The 20,447-nt window shown below is 37.6% G+C and overlaps 1 protein-coding gene across 1 annotated transcript in view; it reads right to left on the bottom strand.

Annotated features, from left to right (window-relative positions):
• Positions 1–19,900, bottom strand: part of lic (dual specificity mitogen-activated protein kinase kinase lic) — a 34,414-nt gene extending 14,514 nt beyond the window's left edge. The window contains exons 1-3 of the mRNA XM_089248030.1: positions 19,629–19,900; positions 12,710–12,760; positions 9,036–9,093 (exon numbers count right to left, since the gene is read on the bottom strand). Of these exons, the coding sequence (XP_089104156.1) occupies positions 9,036–9,093; positions 12,710–12,716 (65 nt within the window). The 5' untranslated portion in view covers positions 12,717–12,760; positions 19,629–19,900. The remainder of the gene's footprint in view (positions 1–9,035; positions 9,094–12,709; positions 12,761–19,628) is intronic.
• Positions 19,901–20,447: the final 547 nt, after the last annotated feature.

Raw genomic sequence — 20,447 nt, 5'->3', positions numbered from 1 at the left:
ACTTAAATGAATGATTTTGGATAATGTTTTGGGCACACGTTGAGAAACTTTTTTTTTGCATGATAGAATGTTTTATTTTTTAAACACTAATTTATTACACTAATTGAAAGAATATTAATTATAGTTTGCAATTTTGAATTTTTCAACATAAAAAGAGTCTAGAACATACAAAACATAATTTTATGGTCCATTTCATCTACTCTACTAATTACCTGTGCTCCATTTGCTAAGCGAAAAAGAGCTGTTCATTCAAAATATGTGATAGAGCATCAGGGTTAGATTTGTGACTTCAGAAACCAACTCAGTATTAAAACAGTCAAAAACTTAATTGTCAATGTTGTCAAATAGTTTTTTTCAACCTGATAGATATGTTAAGAAAGAAAAAACTTACTTTTATGCAGATTACACTGATATAAAACTATATTCACTATAATTACACTTATTATTAGTTATCTTACTTTTGCACTAAGAATAAGTTACAGGAGTTTCTTGAGCATCCTATAGAAGACAGCACTGCCAAATTAAAGGACATTTTAGTCCTACAATTTAGTATTTTGATTGCCAGATATATTCTAATGTTATGCACAATAAGGGCATTGTTTTAAGTATCACTGATTGTATCTAGATAATTTAATAACAGAAATCAGCATTACACATATGGTGCAAAAGAACTTTTCAAACACTTCTCTACTATAAAAAGAGTACAGCAGATGGTTTATATCTGTACACATATAGAGGGTGATTCAAAATTCAACGTACAAACTTTTAGCGGGGGTAGAAAACACAAAAACAAAACAGAATCACATAGGAATGTATCACAAATTTTTTTTGTCCATAACTGGGGATGGTATGAGCTTTGAGCAGTTGTTGTGAAACTTAACATATACATGCACTGTCATCTTGTATTGTATCATTAAATAAAGAGTTTTTCCACCCATTATTGGCTTGTCATTTCTGCATCTTCGTTAATGCTACAGCTGATCAGGTTGTGGTTTCCGGTCATACATACAAATACAAATACAAATACAACGCCACAACAGGCAAATTGCCCAACGAGGTGGCTGACTTAAGAACATCATGGATCCCCGAGCCATTTTTTTTTTGGAAGCCCTACCTACTACTGCTACACCACACATGCACCATCCCCCCCCGCGGAACCCCCCAACGAATCGGTACATGCGGGAATGTGCGTGTACGTGTAGTGCAACCTGACGTAAAGTTTGTTTCTGTGTAATGCTTGTTATGTGTAGTGCTGTCATCTGCCCCCAGTTTTTCTAACTATGAGTGAAGTGTTATGATTGAATGATTTATCGTTGTAGGACTGTTGCTCTCAGTGGCGAGACTTTTTAACGGGGAGATCGGCTCGCATTTGCGCCTTGAAGTTGGGAACCACAGAAAACCAACTTCAGCCGACCACCACTGTGGGGTTCGAACCCGGATCCTCGCATCACGAGTCCGGCACTATAACCACTCGACCACCACAGCGGCATCACATACCTATGTGATTCTGTTTTGTTTTTGTTTTCTCCCACTCCTAAAAGTCTGTACACTGAATTTTAAATCACCCTGTATAAGCAGTTAAAGAAATTTTGGAAGGTCAAGAATCATTAAAGAATATCAAATCATTCCATAGTTTCTACACTATGATTTATTCAAATTGTAGTTGTAAAATGATAGTACATTCGAACCTTGTTATAATGAGCCGCCAGCAGACCTAATAAAAAGTTCACTATATCAAATCTGTTGAAACATTGAAGTTAGTTAAATAGATGTTCAGCTGGGACTACTGAAAAAGTTCATTATAACTGAGAGTTCACTATATCCTGGGTTCACTATAGCGAAGTTTGACTGTATAACAAGTATTATAGTTAGAAAAATTAATGGAAGATGTCAGCACTGCACATAACAAGCATTACACAGTAACAAACTTCACATTAGGTTCACAACATGTACACACACATTCCAATATGTTCCAATTCGTTAGAAATTAGGAATACTGGAGGAATGTGGACAAGGTGTATGTGTGGTTTGGTAGTAGTAGTCTGATGTTTGCTAAAAATACAGCAAAGCAGGGTTGTTGATTTTTTTTTTAAAAATTGATTTGATTTAAATGATTTTATTGATTTTTTAAACAAAATATATATATATATTACTAATGCACCAGATTGCTGTATTAGGGCTGCTGTAGCCCTCTTCGGCAATGGAAAAATTACTTGTTATAGTGCAGGTGACTAGCTGAAATAAAAGCATGTGGTTGGATCAATTTCAATGCGTGATGTGATGATGGCAGAACGAAATATAGTAATGATGGAACAATTACGATTGTGAGTGGGAATGTATGAATGATGGATTGGCAGGAAAGAGTAAGTTTATGCATTTTGAGATCATGTATTGATGAAAAATGTGGTGCTGGTGTAGGTAGCATGACGATCTAGGATCCATTATAATTTCTAACTTTTTCCTTAATTGTTTGCTTTAGACCCCAAGGACCTCTCAGCTACAAGAAACAACATGAGGTACCTACTGGCATTCCGGTTCAAGCTCGTCAAGTTTGATAAGTCTAGCAGTTAGGGGTGGGTTCTCCTGGCTGTTGGACGAGAACGGGACCATAGGTTGGGTTACCAATACCCCGTGTCCGGAAAATTCACCGCCAGCAATTCACCGACAACAATTCACCGCCGGAAAATTCACCGACTAACAATTCACCGCCATGCAATTCACCGCTAGGAAAATTCACCGACCAACAATTCACCGCCATGCAATTCACCACTAGGAAAATTCACCGCTAGGAAAATTCACCGACCGACAATTCACCGCCATGCAATTCACCACTAGGAAAATTCACCGCTAGGAAAATTCACCGACCGACAATTCACCGCCATGCAATTCACCACTAGGAAAATTCACCGCTAGGAAAATTCACCGACTAGCAATTCACCGACAACAGTTCAATGCGAGGGAGTGAGCGACTGAGTTACTGAGTGAGTGAGTGACCGAGTCAGTGATTGAGTGACTGAGTCAGTGATTGAGCGACCGAGTGAGTAAGTGATTGAGCGACCGAGTAAGTGATTGAGTGACCGAGTGATTGATCCAGTGACCGAGTCAGTGATTGAGTGACCGAGTGAGTGAGTGACCCAGTGAGTGACTGAGTGACCGAGTAAGCGACCGAGTAAGTAAGTGATTGAGTGACCGAGTGATTGAGTGACCCAGTGATTGAGTGACCAAGTGAGTGACTGAGTGACCGAGTAAGTAAGTGATTGAGTGACCGAGTAAGTAAGTGATTGAGTGACCGAGTGAGTGAGTGACCTAGTGATTGAGTGACCCAGTGAGTGAGTGAGTGAGTGACGCAATGAGTGACTGAGTGACCGAGTAAGTAAGTGATTGAGTGACCGAGTGAGTGAGTGACCCAGTGAGTGACGAGTAAGTAAGTGACTGAGTGACCGAGTGAGTAAGTGGTTGATCGAGTGAGTGATTGAGCGAGCGAGTAAATTGGTTAGTGAGTGAGGGAGTCAGTGAATTGTTAAGTGAGGGAGTGAGTGAATGGTCAGTAAGTGAGTGAGGGAGTGAGTGAATGGTCAGTAAGTGAGTGAGGGAGTGAGTGAATTGGTTAGTTAGTTAGTTTTTAACGTAGTAGTGTCACAAATGATTAAAAAATCCGATTGTTCCGAAAACGTATTTATGATGAAGTGTTGATTTGAAGACACTTGGATCATCGGGCGTCCTCTTCGTCGTGGTGGTCGTCGCGCTTTGACATCGACATTCGGAACTGCTTTCAAGGAACGCGTAACGATTTACCAACAATTCTATAGAAGGATGGCATCGAGCGTTCCAACAGCGATTATCTGCTCACCACCCAGATATATGGAAGTTCATCGGTGCCATAAAAAGAGAACAGAGTTTAAATGAAGTTCGGATGGAGCAAATTGTAAGTGGACAAAACCATCACATTAGGAGAAAGAAATACCGGGACTCTGCGCAGAGATTAAAGAATTTAGTTGATAAGTATCATCAAGGATGTGACATTAAAGACTATTTGAGAGGTATAGCTCATAATGTATCATTTTAATTATGGTATCAATATTTGTGAGAAATGAATATTTTTCTCCCGTTTTTCCTTACATTTGCGTGTTATCTGTTTTTCTAGATTAGTAAATTGGAACCCTTTAATTATAAATATGTAAGGGAGGAAATCATGTCGAAAATTGTTAAATAAATACTGTATGTTTTGAATGAAAATTTTGTCAGATATTACTAATTAAATATTGTAGGTTTTGATTGAAAATTACCAATTAAATATGTATGTAATGAAAACTATGTGAAAATTGTCCTTCTAAAATACTCCTCTAACATTGCCCAAAAAGAATGCCATTTTTTATATCGTTTTTTGAAGCTGTGGTTCCGTGAGTTTCAGTTTTCGAAAATGTTATTTGTCACCCAAGAGATTTTATGTCCAAGAATTGGATGTTTAAAACGAGATAATTTCATACGATTTTTGAACTCACGCATATAATTTTAAACAATATGAGGCTATGGCTTTCTTTTACCAGTTTTGCTGATTACTTATCTTTATATTCACATTATTTCATTAATTTGCTTTCCAGCATCAGTAGTAGGACATAATTATATGGCCTCTACAAAACGAACTGCGTCGTAGTGAACTAATATGAGGTGGGGATCATACATAATCACCGGTAAATGTTAGAAAATAATTAAAAGAGCTGTAGAACAATATTCTAAAAGTGAAAGCAATACAGCCAGACTCGGTTATAACGCCAAAATCCCGCGAAATCTTCGATGTCGTTATAACCGAGTTTAACTGTATTTAAAATACTGGTTTTAATAGGTGTGGCATCATCAACAACCAATTTCATTCCACTGCTGGATGTAGGTGCTCTCCTTAGATTTTCAATCAAACGAAATGCGATATTTTATGAAATTTTCGGAACTTCTATATGGTAATATTGCAACAAAAAATTAAACAACAAATTCAAGAAAACTTCGACTATAAACGAGTAAAACCGTGACATTTTTCAAAAAGTCTGGATGGAGAAGAAAAAACAGAAAAACCGAACTGTCACGGAAAATACTAGACAAAATGCAGGACATGTGGTCACCGGTGCTTAGACTAGATTTTTAAAGATTTGTAAAATCACCCCTACCAACAGCGAACTCTAAATCCACCCCCGTCTTCAACATATAGGCTTGTGTCATCTGCGAATGAAATTATTTTACCGTTCTACTTAATTTTACATTAATCATTAATATAAACTAGAAATAATTATGACCCAAGGGCCGATCCTTGTGGGACTCCTTTCATTATATTTCAAATGTGCTGATTTTACCATTTATTATGGCAGCTTGTTTCCTATTGTAGTAATATGTTTTAAACCAATATAGTACATTACCTCATTTGCCTGCTGAGAAGTGTTTTTATTTGTTAGAATATTTAAATCAACATAATCGAATGTTCGTTTTAAGTCTAAGACTGTAAGTCAAATGTCAAAATTCAATCCCCCCTAATAAAGGGGGGGGGGTTCAAAGGTTATATGGAGTAATCATCACTGAGCCGAAATCCCTGAAGCCATAAATATAAAATTTAGTAAGCATTATATTTTGTTACCAGTTGTTATCCGCGGCTTCGCTCTCGTGTGTTTTTGCTATCTCAAAATTACTCTCACCTCATAACCCCCATGGGTGATGAACTTTCAGAAATCCTGTCTTAGTGTGTATGTACATTATAAAATATAAAACTAACTAAATTTCATATTTATGGCTTAAGCGACTTCGGCTCAGTGCTGATTGCTCCATATAACTTTTGAAACCCCACTTAGGGGGTTGAATTTGGAAAAATCCCTTCTCAATGAGTCTATATTACAATATTGATCTAATGTCATATTTATAGCTTCAGCTGTTTCGGCTCGGCATGATTTCAACGTTGACCCCCCCCCCTCCCCTCTTATGACGCCCTTAGGTTGTCGGATATGGAAAAACCATTTCTTAGTGAGTAGTGAGTCTTTACGTCGTGAAAAAAACTATTCACAAAATTTGATATTTACAGCTTCAGCGGTTTTGGCTCGGCGATGATGAATCAGTCAGGACATGGTATTTTATATACAGTACTAGGGGGCTCTGGCCCCCTACCACTTTTGGCGGCCAACCCCCCCCCCCCTTTTCTCTTCATAACATATCTTGTTTGTTTCGTTTCACTTCATCAGCGTGCTATGGAAAGGGACACGTGAAAGCACCAGCTTACAGAAGAAGCGAATTTTATAATAATAAAGCAACAAAAAACAAATGTGATTCATCAAGTAACCCCAGAAAACTTCCCCATGGGGGTCCCCAAACTCCAATTCGTTGAATTGGAGTGGGGGCCCTGACTGGATTTATCTCGGGCTACCGATGTGTTGCAAATTTTACAATGTTAAACAACAAAAATCAATGAGATTCATCCAGGGACACCCGAAATGAAACCTGTCAACTTTTCCCATGGGGCCCCGACCTGAAGGCTTGTCGGACATACCCCCTGTGAGTGTCCACGAAAATTTTTAATTTTTATCAATTTTAAAACGAATAAATCCAGGGCCCACATCCAGTAACGGGGACCCAATACGCAGATATTTAGTGGGGCACCCAGACACTGGATTTATCTCGGGCTTCCGCTGTTGAAAATTCTACAATGTTAAACGACCGAAAAGAATGAGATTCATCCAGTGTCCCCAAAATGAAACGAGACCCCTGACTCGGAAGCCAATCGGGCATCCCCCTGTGAAGGCCACTGCAAATATTCATTTTACCAACGAATAAAATCCAGCCCCCCCCCACGCAATTATCCTTGACTGAATTCGCAAATTTTATGGGGTCCCAGACTGGATATACCTTGGGCTTCCACTATCGCAAGGACCCCTGGAAATGAAACCTTTTAACTTCCCCATGAAGGTATATGTGCGATCCCCCGGGTACCCCGACCCTGTATGTTGGGAGCACTGGTGACATATGTATATTTTACGTATACATACCTCTCGGCATGACCCCCACGAGGGCAGGGCTGACAGGGGCCGGAACGTTTCTTATCGCTTTTTGATATTTTCACACTATAAATTAAGCACAGAGGGGCCCGTGAAAAAGCTGGTTTGGGGGCCCGCCATCTATTTCAGCTTAGGGGACCTGCTGTAGGATGTGGGAAACTCTGGGTACATGCACATTACTTGGTCCCGATGTGTCAAATGGGTCCCGATATATGCAAGAGTTAAATGAAAACTTGACCCCAAAATGGTAACCGGCTTCCGTAACACAAAAACGTAACAGATTTCCATCACTCAAAAAACGTCACCGACTCCCGTAATAAAAAAATCGTCACTAATTTCCGTTGCATAGGAAGTATATATATACGTATATAGTAAATATAGAGTACATATACTAGATACGCGCTAAAGCGGGATTCCTGAAAGTTCATCACGTGAAATCGCGGGTAACAGCTACTTCATCATAAAAAAAATCCATTGGTTACTGATGATCAGCGATGTTTTTTATAACATCAAAGTGATAACAGGAGATGATTTTAAGCATTTTTAGGAAGTTAATTCATCGCGTATCCACCTACTTTATTATCTTTTAATTCTGTTATTATCTCTTTTAACATTTCATTAGAAGTTTCTGAATAAAACAGAGTTAACGGAATTTTGTTCAATATACTATCTTGTATTGGGCAACAGCAATTTGTCATTTATACAAATACAAGGCCACAACAGGCAAAATGCCCAGCGAGAAAAAGATGCCCAATAAATATGGATGTCATATATTTCAAAAATACAGCAACCCGAATCCGTATCATCTGAATTTCTTCTCATAAAGTCATTATTTAAACTTTCCGCCATATCTTTAGGATATGGCACTTACTCACTCAATAGATCACTCACTCACTAGATCGCTCACTCACTTAGCAGCTCGCTCACTCACTCACGGACTGACTTACTCGCTCATTGAATCACTTACTCACTCGGTCACTCAGTCACTCACTGGGTCACTCACTCACTCAGTCACTCACTGGGTCACTCACTCACTCAGTAACTCAATCGCTCATTCCCTCGCTAACTGACTTGCATCGAACTGTCGTCGGTGAATTGCATATCGGTGAATTGTTGGTCGGTGAATTTTCCTAGCGGTGAATTGCATGGCGGTGAATTGTTGGTCGGTGAATTTTCCTAGTGGTGAATAGCATGGCGGTGAATTGTTGGTCGGTGAATTTTCCTAGCGGTGAATTGCATGGCGGTGAATTGTTGTCGGTGAATTTTCCGGCGGTGAATTGTTGGCGGTGAATTTTCCGTAAACCCCAATACCCTATCCAGACTTTGATTACACTTGTAATCGAGCAGTCCCATTCCCATCCAACACAGCCAGGAGACCCACCCTGACTGCTAGATTTATCGAACTTGATTGGCCCACGCCGGAACACCAGTGGGTACCTTAGGTGGTTTCTGATAAAGAGAGGTCCTTGGGGTCTAAAGCAAACAATTAAGGAAAAAGATAGAAATTATAAGGGATTCCAGGTTCATGTTACACTGGAGAAATCATTAACTAAAAAAGAATAATTTTTGTGAATACTGAGCGCTTCAAAGAAATCTAGGTCGATGGGTGAAAGACATTTCTGGATGATTTTTGCAGAGGTTTTGGCAGAAAGAAGAGTGATTATTTATCCAGCAGTGTTGTGCAATAGAAGAACACTTGAGCTTTTGATTTTTAATGTAGCGCTTATGATTAGCAAGGTAGAATTTCGAAGAAAGTTTTGTTTGGCCGATATATGACCTACAGCATTGGCACAAAATACTGTAAATACTCAAAGTATTCAGGTTTTCAATAGCATGTTAAAATGTTGGGTGAAACTAATTTTATCAACGGATGAGACCACTGACAATTGGAATCTGCGGAGAATTTTAGCAAATCCGGAAGCTAAAATTTGTATTTTCCTGAAAAGAGAAACTTTGTATTTTTGAATGAAATGCAGGTACAATACATCAAACATTTTCCCAATAACTTACATTAAATCAGGCTTTGGAGGCGATTGAACTAACTGGAACCTGGGAGGCCGTCTTTTGCCTAAAATCAAAAAATTATTAGCACATAATAATTGCATTTGTTTCCTGATTGATTAAAGTTAAAGTGACTGATTAAAGAAATGATGTTTAGAAAGATAACTGATAAATAGAAAACCATGCTATAGATGAGCAAATAGAAGTAAATCTCTCCTTTAGGAAATATGTTTTGCAAACACACTTGATAATGATATATAATGAAAATTTACTTACTACTCTAATTTAATCAACAACCTAATACAAAACCAAAACACAGTAAAAGAATGACACAAGTAATGGCTTATAACGAAGGGATTCAGAAATTTCGACCCCCAAATGTTTCGTCCCTGACATTTTGCCTGCCCTGACCATATGAGTGACTGACTGAGGAGTGACTAACTATGCAAGTGACAAAGTGGTTGAGCGACTGTATGAGTGAGTGTGTGATTAAGTGAGCAGGTGAGAGTGCGTGAGTGTGCAAGTCAATGTTTGAGTGTAATTTACTGTATGATTGAGTGTGAGTGACTTGTATGGCTGGATGAATGACAATATCAATGATCAAGTTAGTATTAAATTTAATTCTAATTTACTTGATGGCCATGAAAGCCTTTTTTGTTTGATCAAGTTAGTGACTGCATTGTGTGACCAAGTGTGTGACCCTATGAGTGATCAAATTAGTAACCATAAGTGACAGAGTTCCCCCACCCCCCGATTCAGTAAAGAAGAATTATTAGCATAGATGATAGGTTGGAGGTAGACATTTGTCTCCCCCCCCCCTCCGTCACTATTGGTGTTTATGTAAAACTTGAATGGCTCTTACAAGCTCTCACCATTCTTGGGCTCCAAACACTTTTTGTCTTAAATGATTTTTCTCCCATATCCCAGACAAAAACTCTCATTTTCAATTCTGGAAAAACCTATATTAAAAAAATTATAAATGTGCTGAAAAGGGATTTATTTGATGTCAAGATGTGAAGTTTTCCTGGTAAAAAATTCAATGTCGATCTGTTTTCACCTCATAACTTTGAAACTATCAACAAACTGTAAAAAGTGATTTGATTGTTTTTGTGGTCCTAAGTGGGAGGACTGTGTTAGAAAAAAAAAAATTTTTTGAAAATCTGTTCAAAATGGTTGGAATTTTTTTAAACTTTTTTTTACTAAAAATGTCGTTGTGATCTCAAAGTTGAATTTTCTATGTACAGTTAGGTAATTGATAGGTAACTATGAATGCTTGTAACTTTAGCTTTTGCTTGAGGATTCTGACTGAGATAGCTTCCTAAAGTACAGAGGTAAATCAAATTATAAAAATATTCCAGCTCTCACACCTATTTCACCCCATGGAATTTCCACATAGGTATCTTTACTTGACAAAAAATACTCCTAGCTTACCAACAATGTTCTCTTTATCTAGATAGGTTTCTTCACGCCCTATAAACATGAAAGTATCATGAGTCTTGGACGATTTTTGTGAAAAAAGTTTTGTTTCCTCAGAATAATGTGTTGAAATTTTGGCCTTCTAGACAATCACCAGATGATTCTGATTTGACATAGCTATCAAATTGGTTGCTGCTTCACAATCCTTTCAATGATAGCTTTCATAAACACTTATTGAGTAGTGTAGCAAGTGGGTTGGTTGCTGATAAAACAAATTGTGACAATGCAAATGATGTTGGTGAAAAATTACTGCCCTGGATCGCAGGAAGTCCAATACTTTGTCCAATGTCAATTATCTTTTGGGGATCAAGTTGAGGGCTGTTGAACTGTGAAATCAGAGAACACAGTTTGTGGTTTTGCTTTATCAACACGAAAGCTATAGATTTCCCCCTTTCTGAATGTGGCAGATGTGTCACATCCAGTGGCTACATGCAAGAGGAGGGCATTCTTTACTGGCCCAATCGCTTTTTGTGGTTTGGTAATATTGTAGCATTTACAATTGTGAGTAGATCTGTACCTATTACTGCAACTGATCTGACACTGGTCTGACATGCATTTATTACAGTTGAGCAGATTAATGTATCCGCATCCCCATCCGACTGTACAACACTACTCAATACGTGTTAATGAAAGCTATCATTGAGAGGTAAGGAAGGACAACTGGCTCCAACACCTCAGAGATGTAGCGCTGGCTTTTTAAAGTACCGGCAATGCGTACTAGAGGAGTGCGAGAGTGATATCCAATACCGCCCCATACCATAATACCCGGTGCAGGACCAGTGTGGCGGTGCATAAAGCAGCTGTTCAGCATCCTCTCTCCACGGTGTCTCCAGACTCGAATCCGACCATTGTGGTGTTGCAGACAGAAGCGTGACTCGTCAGTAAAGACAATTTCATTCCATTGTGCCGTCCACATCCTTCTTTCATCGCACCATTGGCGGCAGAGACGTCTGTGGTTCTGCATCAAGGGTAGACGAAGCAATGGACGTCTTGCGGACAGACCACTCTGCTGTAAACGGTGTTGAATGGTACGCGCAGACACTGGATGATGCGGTACAGACTGAATGTGCTGTGCTATGGTTTGTGATGTGGCTGAGCGATCCATCACTGCCATACGCCTGTCATCACGTGAAGTGGTGCACTGAGGTGGATGCGATCGAACACGTCGGTCTGTCGTACCCTCCTGCATCCAACGATCACATATCCGCATTACAGTTGTTTGGTTTCGTCCAACACGACTACCGATTTCCCTGAAAGATCCCTGTAATCCACAATCTCGGTAGGCCACTATCCTTCCTCTGTCAAACTCGGATACTTGATCAAAAGATGATCGCTGTTTTCTACAAGGCATAATTGATCGTTTTTTTGAAAAAACCACAAGAAAAACACAATTGCCGTACTTCAAATCGTCGAAATCTCCAAGCCTTAAATAGCGCTTTGAAGTGGCGCCACAGGCGCGCGTGATGTGCGTCTGCGCTGAAATTCTAATCATTTGCATATCTCACCTCCACTAATGCATGTTGTAAATTTCATATTATTTGCATGCTTCCTTCAGGGTGTTGCATTTACAGTGGCCAGCAGTGTATATATTATATATATGTGTGGCGCGATACTCTGACTTTTGCAATTTTTCAATAACTTCTTATCTTTTGCCTTTTCATTATATTTAATTTCGAGTTATGTGTATAAAGCAGCCTTTCGTGGTGCGATACTCTGACTTTTGAAATTTTTCATTGAAATCTAGTTTTGTTAATTTTCATATATATATATATATATATATATATATATATATATATATATATATATATATATATATAACCTAGGTATAAATCAAACAAGCATTCTTGCAGAGTGCACAGGTTTTTCCAGAATTGAAAAATGAGGGTTTTTGACTGGGATATGGGGAAAAAAATCACTTAAGACAAAAAGTGATTGGCTGTCATCTTTGATCCACCATTCTGGATGGAAGCACACATGAGAAATTAGGAGATGTTTCAGGATCTATTCTACATATAGCTAAGAGTTAATCCTGAAAATTTCAGCTAATTATAAATATTTGACCCTGTTTTGGACCTAAATTTACTGGGCTATATCATGGGATGCACACAAAAAAAAATGCAATGCTTCATTTTTGAAATTTTTAGTATTCGATGTGATATAAACTTTGTGCAACAGAAACTTTCACTGACGATCAAAATGATACTCACCAGCCATTTGAAAAATGTCAAAAATTCAAATCAGAACGGAATAACAGGCAGCTGTAACAAATAATATATGTATAAATGTATATATACCGAACAAACAATATTTAAAAAATTAACAGAGAATCATACTTAATGCATTTAAAAAGAATGGTGCAGTATCTGATTCAATCATAGGTCTATACAGGTACCCTCAGATTCAATTAAAAAAGTACAGAAGTGCTATGATTGTGGTAATGATGGTACTTTTCCTTTATAACCATCACCTCGGCACATTTTTTGTCTTGGTGACCACTTCTCGGGCCAATTAGCAATTTTTTGGCTTGGCAAATTTGCACAGCCAGTTTGTGTGTGTGTGTGGCTGTCATGTAACTGTTTCCGTTACTTTAAGTTTAAAAAAAAGTTTTTTTCTTAAGAACAGAATGTAACTTATGTTTCAATGTTGAAGGTTTTGCTTGTTAACTCTGTTATTATTGACGTGGGGATGGAGTGTCATCTAATGGTGCATTATGTTTCATACAGCTTTCATTTCAGCAGTGCTAGTTTATATTCCAAGATATCCTGATCATCATCATCATACCCTACCCAGCCATCATCAATCCCCCCGAGACTTTGAAGTCTATCTTTGCCTATGCTAAATATCATGTCAACATGCTTAATATTGTGCAAGTTGTGAGGAAAGGAGGATATAATGGGCAGCTAGGTACGCTAATTCATTCATGGTCTGCATGCAAAATAGAACATATTACAATGCACAATTTATGAGGTTTTTTTTTTGTTAATTCTTCAGCTTTCTTGCACATACATTGTCTTGTTTTTTTTTAACAGCCCTTCCGATTAAGTGTGTTTTTGGATTAGCAGGGTTTTAGTATAATTCATATTTTACAGATCAGTACTGAATGGCTTTTTTGGTACATACATTTTCTTTTGAAAAGTTGTTTGAAAAGCTGCTTTTTCTCAAAGAGCCACTAACATTAAGGGTTTTTTGGATTAGCAGGGTTCCAGTGTGATACACATTTTATAGTCTTGTACTGTATGGCTCTGGTACAAACTTTTTTCCCAATAGCTGTTCGTATTAAGCAAGTCTTTGCAGTAGCGGGTTGTAATGTAACTAATAATAGTGTTTCAAAAAGAATCACCGGATTTTAAATGCGTATATTACGAAAAATATTGAACATAGACACTTAAGGTTAATTTTATATTACATGGCTAATCATAGTTTTTTACAAACCAAATTAAAAGTGCTCAATATTTCCACCTTGGGATGCACGCCATGTCTATATGGTAATCAAATTTGTCCTAAACTTTTGAGAGCATGTTTGCATACACTGCTTCCATGGCTGCTGTTATGCATATCTTCAGTTCGGCTGATGTATCTGGAAGGGGAGGCACATAAACGTAGTCTTTTATAAACCCCCACAAGAAAAAATCGCACACTGTGAAGTCCGGTGTTTTTGGAGACCAGTGACGTTTAACTTAATTGTTGGATACCATATGGCCGATCCATCATTTGGGAATGTGATTGTTCAAAAATTCTCAAACGCCCAAGCTCCAGTGTGGTGGTGCTCTGTCCTGCTGGAAAATGAAGTCATTTGAATCAGTTTCTAACTGTGGGAAAAGCCAATCTTGACAAACACTGAAGTAGCAGCCAAAAGAAGCATTTCAGCGCTACCTGTCAGCAACTGCATGAAACTCAAGATTTCCCTCTTTCTACCTATACATTATTCGACCAAAATGGATTAAAAGCTGAATAATAGCGATTTTTTTTTAAATCGTATGATTCTTTTTGAAACACCCTGTATTTTACAATCCAATACCGTATGGCTTTGATACATTTATTTTTTATAGCCATTCAAATTAAACAGATTTCTTGATTAGCGAGGTTCTAGTATAATTCACAGTATACAGCAGAGTTTAAGCTAGATAAAAAATTCTTTTCGCAAAAAAGCGAAAATGGGGAGAAAAGCTTTAGCAAAATGCTGCAATGCTAATGTAATGATTGATGGTTGGATGTGTACTCGTTCCGTACCTCCTGTACGCATTTTTGCGAAAGTGGCTACCACTTCTTTCGCATTCTAAGATTTTCTTTTGCATTTTGCGAAAAATGTGACCGTAGCTTAAACCCTGATGTACAGTCAAGTACTACATGTCTCTGGTGAATTTTTTAAGCCATTTTTCTTTTATTTAAAGCCATTCGTATTAAGGGTTTTTCTTGGATTAGCAGGATTTTAGTGTGACACATATTTTACCGTCCGCTAATATATGGCTCTGGTACAAACATATATATTTTTCAATAGCTGTTGGTATTAAGCAAGTTTTGGCAATAGCTTTTGTTATGTTATTCATATTTTGCGATCCAGTATATAGTGTATGGTTTTTGGTACATTTATCCACTTTTTTATAACCATTTGAATTAAGCAGGGGGTTTTTTTATTAGCAAGGTTCTAATATATTATCCACTTTATATAGTCCAATACTGCATGTTACTGGTACATACACACACCATTTAACAGTCTAGTACTGCAAAGGTCTGGTACATTTTTTTGAAAAGCTGTTCAGATTAAGCAGGTACTTAGATTAGCAGGGAGCTTGTATAATTCATATTCTACATGTTATGGTCCAGTACTACATAGCTTTGATCTATACCTCTTTTTTTTTTTAAATACCATTTGGATGAAGCAGTTTTCTAGATTGGCAGGATTTTTGCATAATTAGTGTTTTATGGTTCAGTACTGCATGGTTATGGTACATTTTTTTTAAAGCTGTTTGGATTGAGTAGATTTCTTGTATAATTCACATTTTACTGTCCAACACTCGACATCCCTGATATATACATCTTTTTTTTTAAACTCTTTTTGATTAAGCTGATCTTTGGAATAGCAGGGCTCTTGTATAACTTGCATTTTATGGTCTATTACTGCATGGTTCTGGTACATATAGTCCTTGTTTGAAAAGCCATTCAGGTTAAGCTGGTTTTGTATAAATCACATTTTACAGTCCAGTACTGAGCAGCTTTAGTACATATATCTTTTCTTTTGAAAAAACCATTCCAATTAAGCTGACTTTTGAATTAGCAGGGTTCTTATATAATTTCCATTTCATGGTGCAGTGCTGTAAGGCTATGATAGTCATTTTCTTTCTTGGAAGCTGTTCGGATGGACCTGGTTTTGTACAATTCACATTTTATAGTCCAGTACGCATGACTCTGATACATACATCACCTTTTTTAGGAGCCATTTGGGTAGCAAGGTTATAAGTACAGCCTAATTCACATTTTACCGTGCAGTACTATTCAGCTCTGGTACATACATTGCAGTTTCATGGGTTTTTTTAAGAGCTGTTTGTGAGTAATCACATTCTTCGATTGGCGAGGTTCTCTAGTGCATTTCACATTCTACGGACCAGTATTGCATGGCTCTGGTACATAAAACACCATTTGGATTAGCATGGTTCTTGTATGCTTCACATTTTTCAGTCCAATACTGCAGACTGTGTTCCTGAGAATCCAAGTCCCCCATTGATAGTGCAGTGGTGGTTGGCTGAAGTAGGTATTTGGATTAGCAGGGAGCTTGTATATATAATTCACATTCTATACAATTTATGGTCCAGTACTGCATAGCTTTGATCTATACATAGTATTTTTTTTAAAAAAAATACCATTTGGATCAGCAAGTTTCTAGTGCATTTCACATTTTACAGTCCAGTACTGAATGGTTTTCGTACTTTTTTCTGAATAACTGTTTGGATTAAGCAGAGTTTTGGCATAATTCAGATTTTACAGTCCAGTACTGCACAACTCTCATACGTACATCTTTTTTTTTTTTTTTAAACCAGTTTTGACTAAGCTGGTATTTGGATTAGCAGGGCTTTAATTCACATTTTATGTGCCCATTGTTGCACAGCTCTGGTACATACATCCACATTTTTTTCCTTTTCAAAAGCCATTTGGGTCAAGCTAGTATTTGGATTAGTAAGTTACTAGTACAATTAACAATTTATGGTCCAGTGCTGCATGGCTTTGGTACATACATTATTTTTTTTGAATTAGCAAGGTGCTTGTGCAATTCACATTCTACAGTCCAATACTGCATGGTACAGCTTTGATACATTTTTGTTTTCAAAGCTGATCAAATTAAGCAGAATTCTTGTATAATTCACATTTTACGGTCCAGTACTGCACAACTCTGGTACATACATATTTTTTTTCCTGAAAAGCAGTTTTGTTTAAGCTGGTATTTGAATTAGCAGAACTCTTGTATAATTCACCTTTTATGGTGCAGTAGTGTGTATGGCTCTGGTACGTACATTTCTTTTTTTAATGCCATTTGATTTAGACTAAGCAGTTTTTGAATCAGTAAGCTTATAGTGCATTCACATTTTACGATCCAGTACTGCACAGCTCTGGTACATACTTTTTGAAAAGCTGCTCTGATTAAGCTGGATTTTTGGATTAAGAGAGTTCTTATATAATTCACATTTCATGGTCCAGTACTTAGGGGCTCATGCACCAGGGTTTAAGCTACGATTGCATTTTTCGCAAAATGTGAAAGAAAATCTTAGAATGCGAAAGTTGTAGTAGCCACTTTTGCAAAAATGCGTACAGGAGGTACGGAACGAATAGACATCCAACCATCAATCATTCCATTAGCATTGTAGCATTTTGCTAAAGCTCCCCCCCCCCCCATTTTTGCTTTTTTGCAAAAGGAATTTCTTATCTAGCTTAAACCTTGTCATGCACATCCATTTTGTTGTCTATTTTCTTTTAGAAACTGTTCAGATTAAGCTGGTTTTTGAATTAGCAGGGTTCTTGTATAATTCACAATTTAAGGTGCAGTACTGCAAGGCTCTGGTACATAGTTTTTTATAAGCCATTCGGATTAAGCTGGTTTTGTATAATTCACATTTTACAGTTGAGTACTTAATGGCTCCAATATATACTTTTTTTTTTGAGGAGCTGTTTGAATTTGCAGGGTTTTTGTATAGCCTATTTAGCATTATTTACTTTTTTCTTTCTTTTTTGAGGAGCTATTCGGATTAACAGGATATATATATTGTAATTTACACTTTATAGTCCAGTATTGCCCGACTCTGGTACATACTTTTTATTGAACAGCCATTTTGATTAAGCACGTTTTAGGATTGGCAGGGTTGTAATATAATTCACATTTTATAGTCCCATACTGTATAGCTCCACTCTTTTTTTGAAAAGCCATACAGAATAAGTTTTCAAGATTAATTCAATTCTACATTTGTTTTACTGTTATTCAAATTTTATGGTCCAGTACCATATGGATCTGGTATAAATACATCTTTCTTTTTCAAGTGCTGCTTGGATTTAGCAGGTTTTAGTGTAGTTCATACGGCTGAGTATTACATGGCTTTAGTACATTCAATATGTTTTGTAAAAGCCATAACGATTCAGCAGGTTTTTGAAGTAGTGAGATTCTAGCGTGATTCACATTTCTCACAGTTGGTCCATTATTGTATGGCTCTGGTCAGGGCCGGCACCAAGCATGAGGTGACGAGGCAGCATTTTTTATAACACATTTGTTATGATGGTGTTTTTTTCACTTTTTGTAAATTTTCACACATCAAAATCATTTTGGTAAGAAATTGCATAGGATCTATACACTCTTTATCAACATTTTTTTAGTTGACTTTCCTTTTGGTAGAATACCTCAGCAAGTTTGAATTCCTTGTTGATCTTCCAACAAATGCCCCTCTCGTCAAACACTATGCTAGAGATAGGCCTACCTCTAGCATGGTGCTGCTTCCTCTTGGAGATGCTTTGACTGCTTGTCTTTTTTGTATACCAGTGGCTCTCCAAAGCATACATTGCTGCTCATAGGGACGTCAACAAGCTTTGTCAAAGACATTGCTGCAAGCTGTTGATATTGATTACTGATTTGGTGCTGTGAAGAGTGGTTCTTTTTTTAGACTAGTCTGGAAGGCTGCGGGTAAACATTGTCACTGTAAGGGAGCCACGCGGGCTGCAAAACTTTGAGAACCATTATTCTCAATCATCTGTGTAGTTGGTCGTGACCCACATTTAGGGAACCATCACTGTATTTGGATGTTAGACGTGAAGAAAAAAAACTTTCTCAAATACAAGACAGTTGTGTCCAAGGAGCGGCAAAAAAATAGGTCGGCACTGGCTCATACATGTTTTTTCTCAAAGATCTGTTTAGATCATACAGGTTTTCAGATAAGTGAGGTTGGTTGTAGTATATTTCATATTTATTGCGGTTGAGTAGTACTGTATGGCTTTGGTACATTTATAATGTTTTCTAAAGCTATTTGAATCACACAGGTTTCTGGATTAGCAATATTGTAGTATGATTCACATTTTATGGTCTAGTACTGTACAGCTTTAGTACCCACATCTTTTTTTTGAACAGCCGTTCAAATTAAGCGGGTTTTCAGATTAGCAGGGTTCTTGTGTAATCCATGATTTGGTCTAGAACTTCACGATTCTGGACTTGAACAACAGCTGGTGTAAGAAATCCGAAAACAGTCGTTTTATTCTTCTAAACCACCTACAACCCCTGTCTATCGCTCGATAATTCGCTACATACCATTACAGCCACAAGCAGAAAGTAGGAGGGCGCTGGACTAAAGGGGATGTCGAATTCACACTTTAACTACTCCATCTACACTACGCGGGGGAGCCAAAATTTGAGTTTGTCCTGACTGACAAATGTAGTTGGGGGCCGTGCATATCATCAACCTCCTTGGTGGGAGCGGGATTAAATGTTGAGTATCTCCCATCCACCAAATGTCTTCGGCCGATACTTTGGGATATATATTATCTTCATCGCCATTAGGGCGAAATAAAACAGAGGTAGAAAACAATTAAAACGCTTCATATAATTCCTTTTAAATGCGATAATAACGTAATTTCTCCGAAAATAAACTCGGAACTTACTGGAAATGGTGTAAATATTGCAATTGAAGAAGTGGCCTCAGAGACAGCTGAAAGCAAACTCCTATTCAGGGAAACTGCTGCATGTCAGGAAGACAACATTCAACGCCACAGACGGCATCATGAAAAAAATGCTTTCTCTAGATAGTCTTTATTCCTTCTTTTTTATTTAATTTAATGACCTTTGATGAAAAAGAAAAATTAAGTAAATAAGCCAAGTCTCAAGAGGGGGGAGGGAGAACGTTATGTATGGGGGAAAAAGCCCAAATAAATATAAAAAAAAAGGTCATAGAGTCGGTCAAAACCGTCTCAGTGTCAACCTTGGAGGAGAAAGTTATTTTAGATGTCGCTGCAGTAATGCTCTTTCTGTGACGCATCCCATCTTGTTTTATATTTCACTAGCTGATACCCGGCGACGTTGCCCGCCCCGTAAAAAATTTATATATGTATAGCTTATTAATTACTTCTTAATCAAAAAAATTTCTGCATCAAGTAAGAAAAAATTACTTTTATTTTTAAATATTTTAATTAAAATCTTCAGGCAATCGCTTGTGGATACACAATATTTTTTCTTTTTCCATCTGGTGTGTAGATGTACAAATTTTTGCTATTACCAACACACGAACAGGTGACGAAAAGGTGTCCGAGGGCTCAAGTAGCTTGATACCTGCCACTGCTAACAACTGGCCTTGCACTTTGTTTATTGTCATGGCAAAAGCTAAACGAATCGGGAACTGTAACCGCTTGGAAGTGAATGGCATTTCTTCGGTGATGAGTGGGATACGTGGAATGAAGACTTCTTTTTCTTTGTAACATCCAGTT

This window comes from Pholcus phalangioides, unplaced genomic scaffold (assembly GCF_987345545.1).
Source record: "Pholcus phalangioides strain wild (caught in Gottingen) unplaced genomic scaffold, Ppha-v1.0 ptg000018l_1, whole genome shotgun sequence".
NCBI classification, from domain to species: domain Eukaryota; kingdom Metazoa; phylum Arthropoda; class Arachnida; order Araneae; family Pholcidae; genus Pholcus; species Pholcus phalangioides.
The sequence above is the reverse complement of the archived record's forward strand: the minus strand, read 5'-3'. Positions and strand labels throughout refer to the sequence as shown.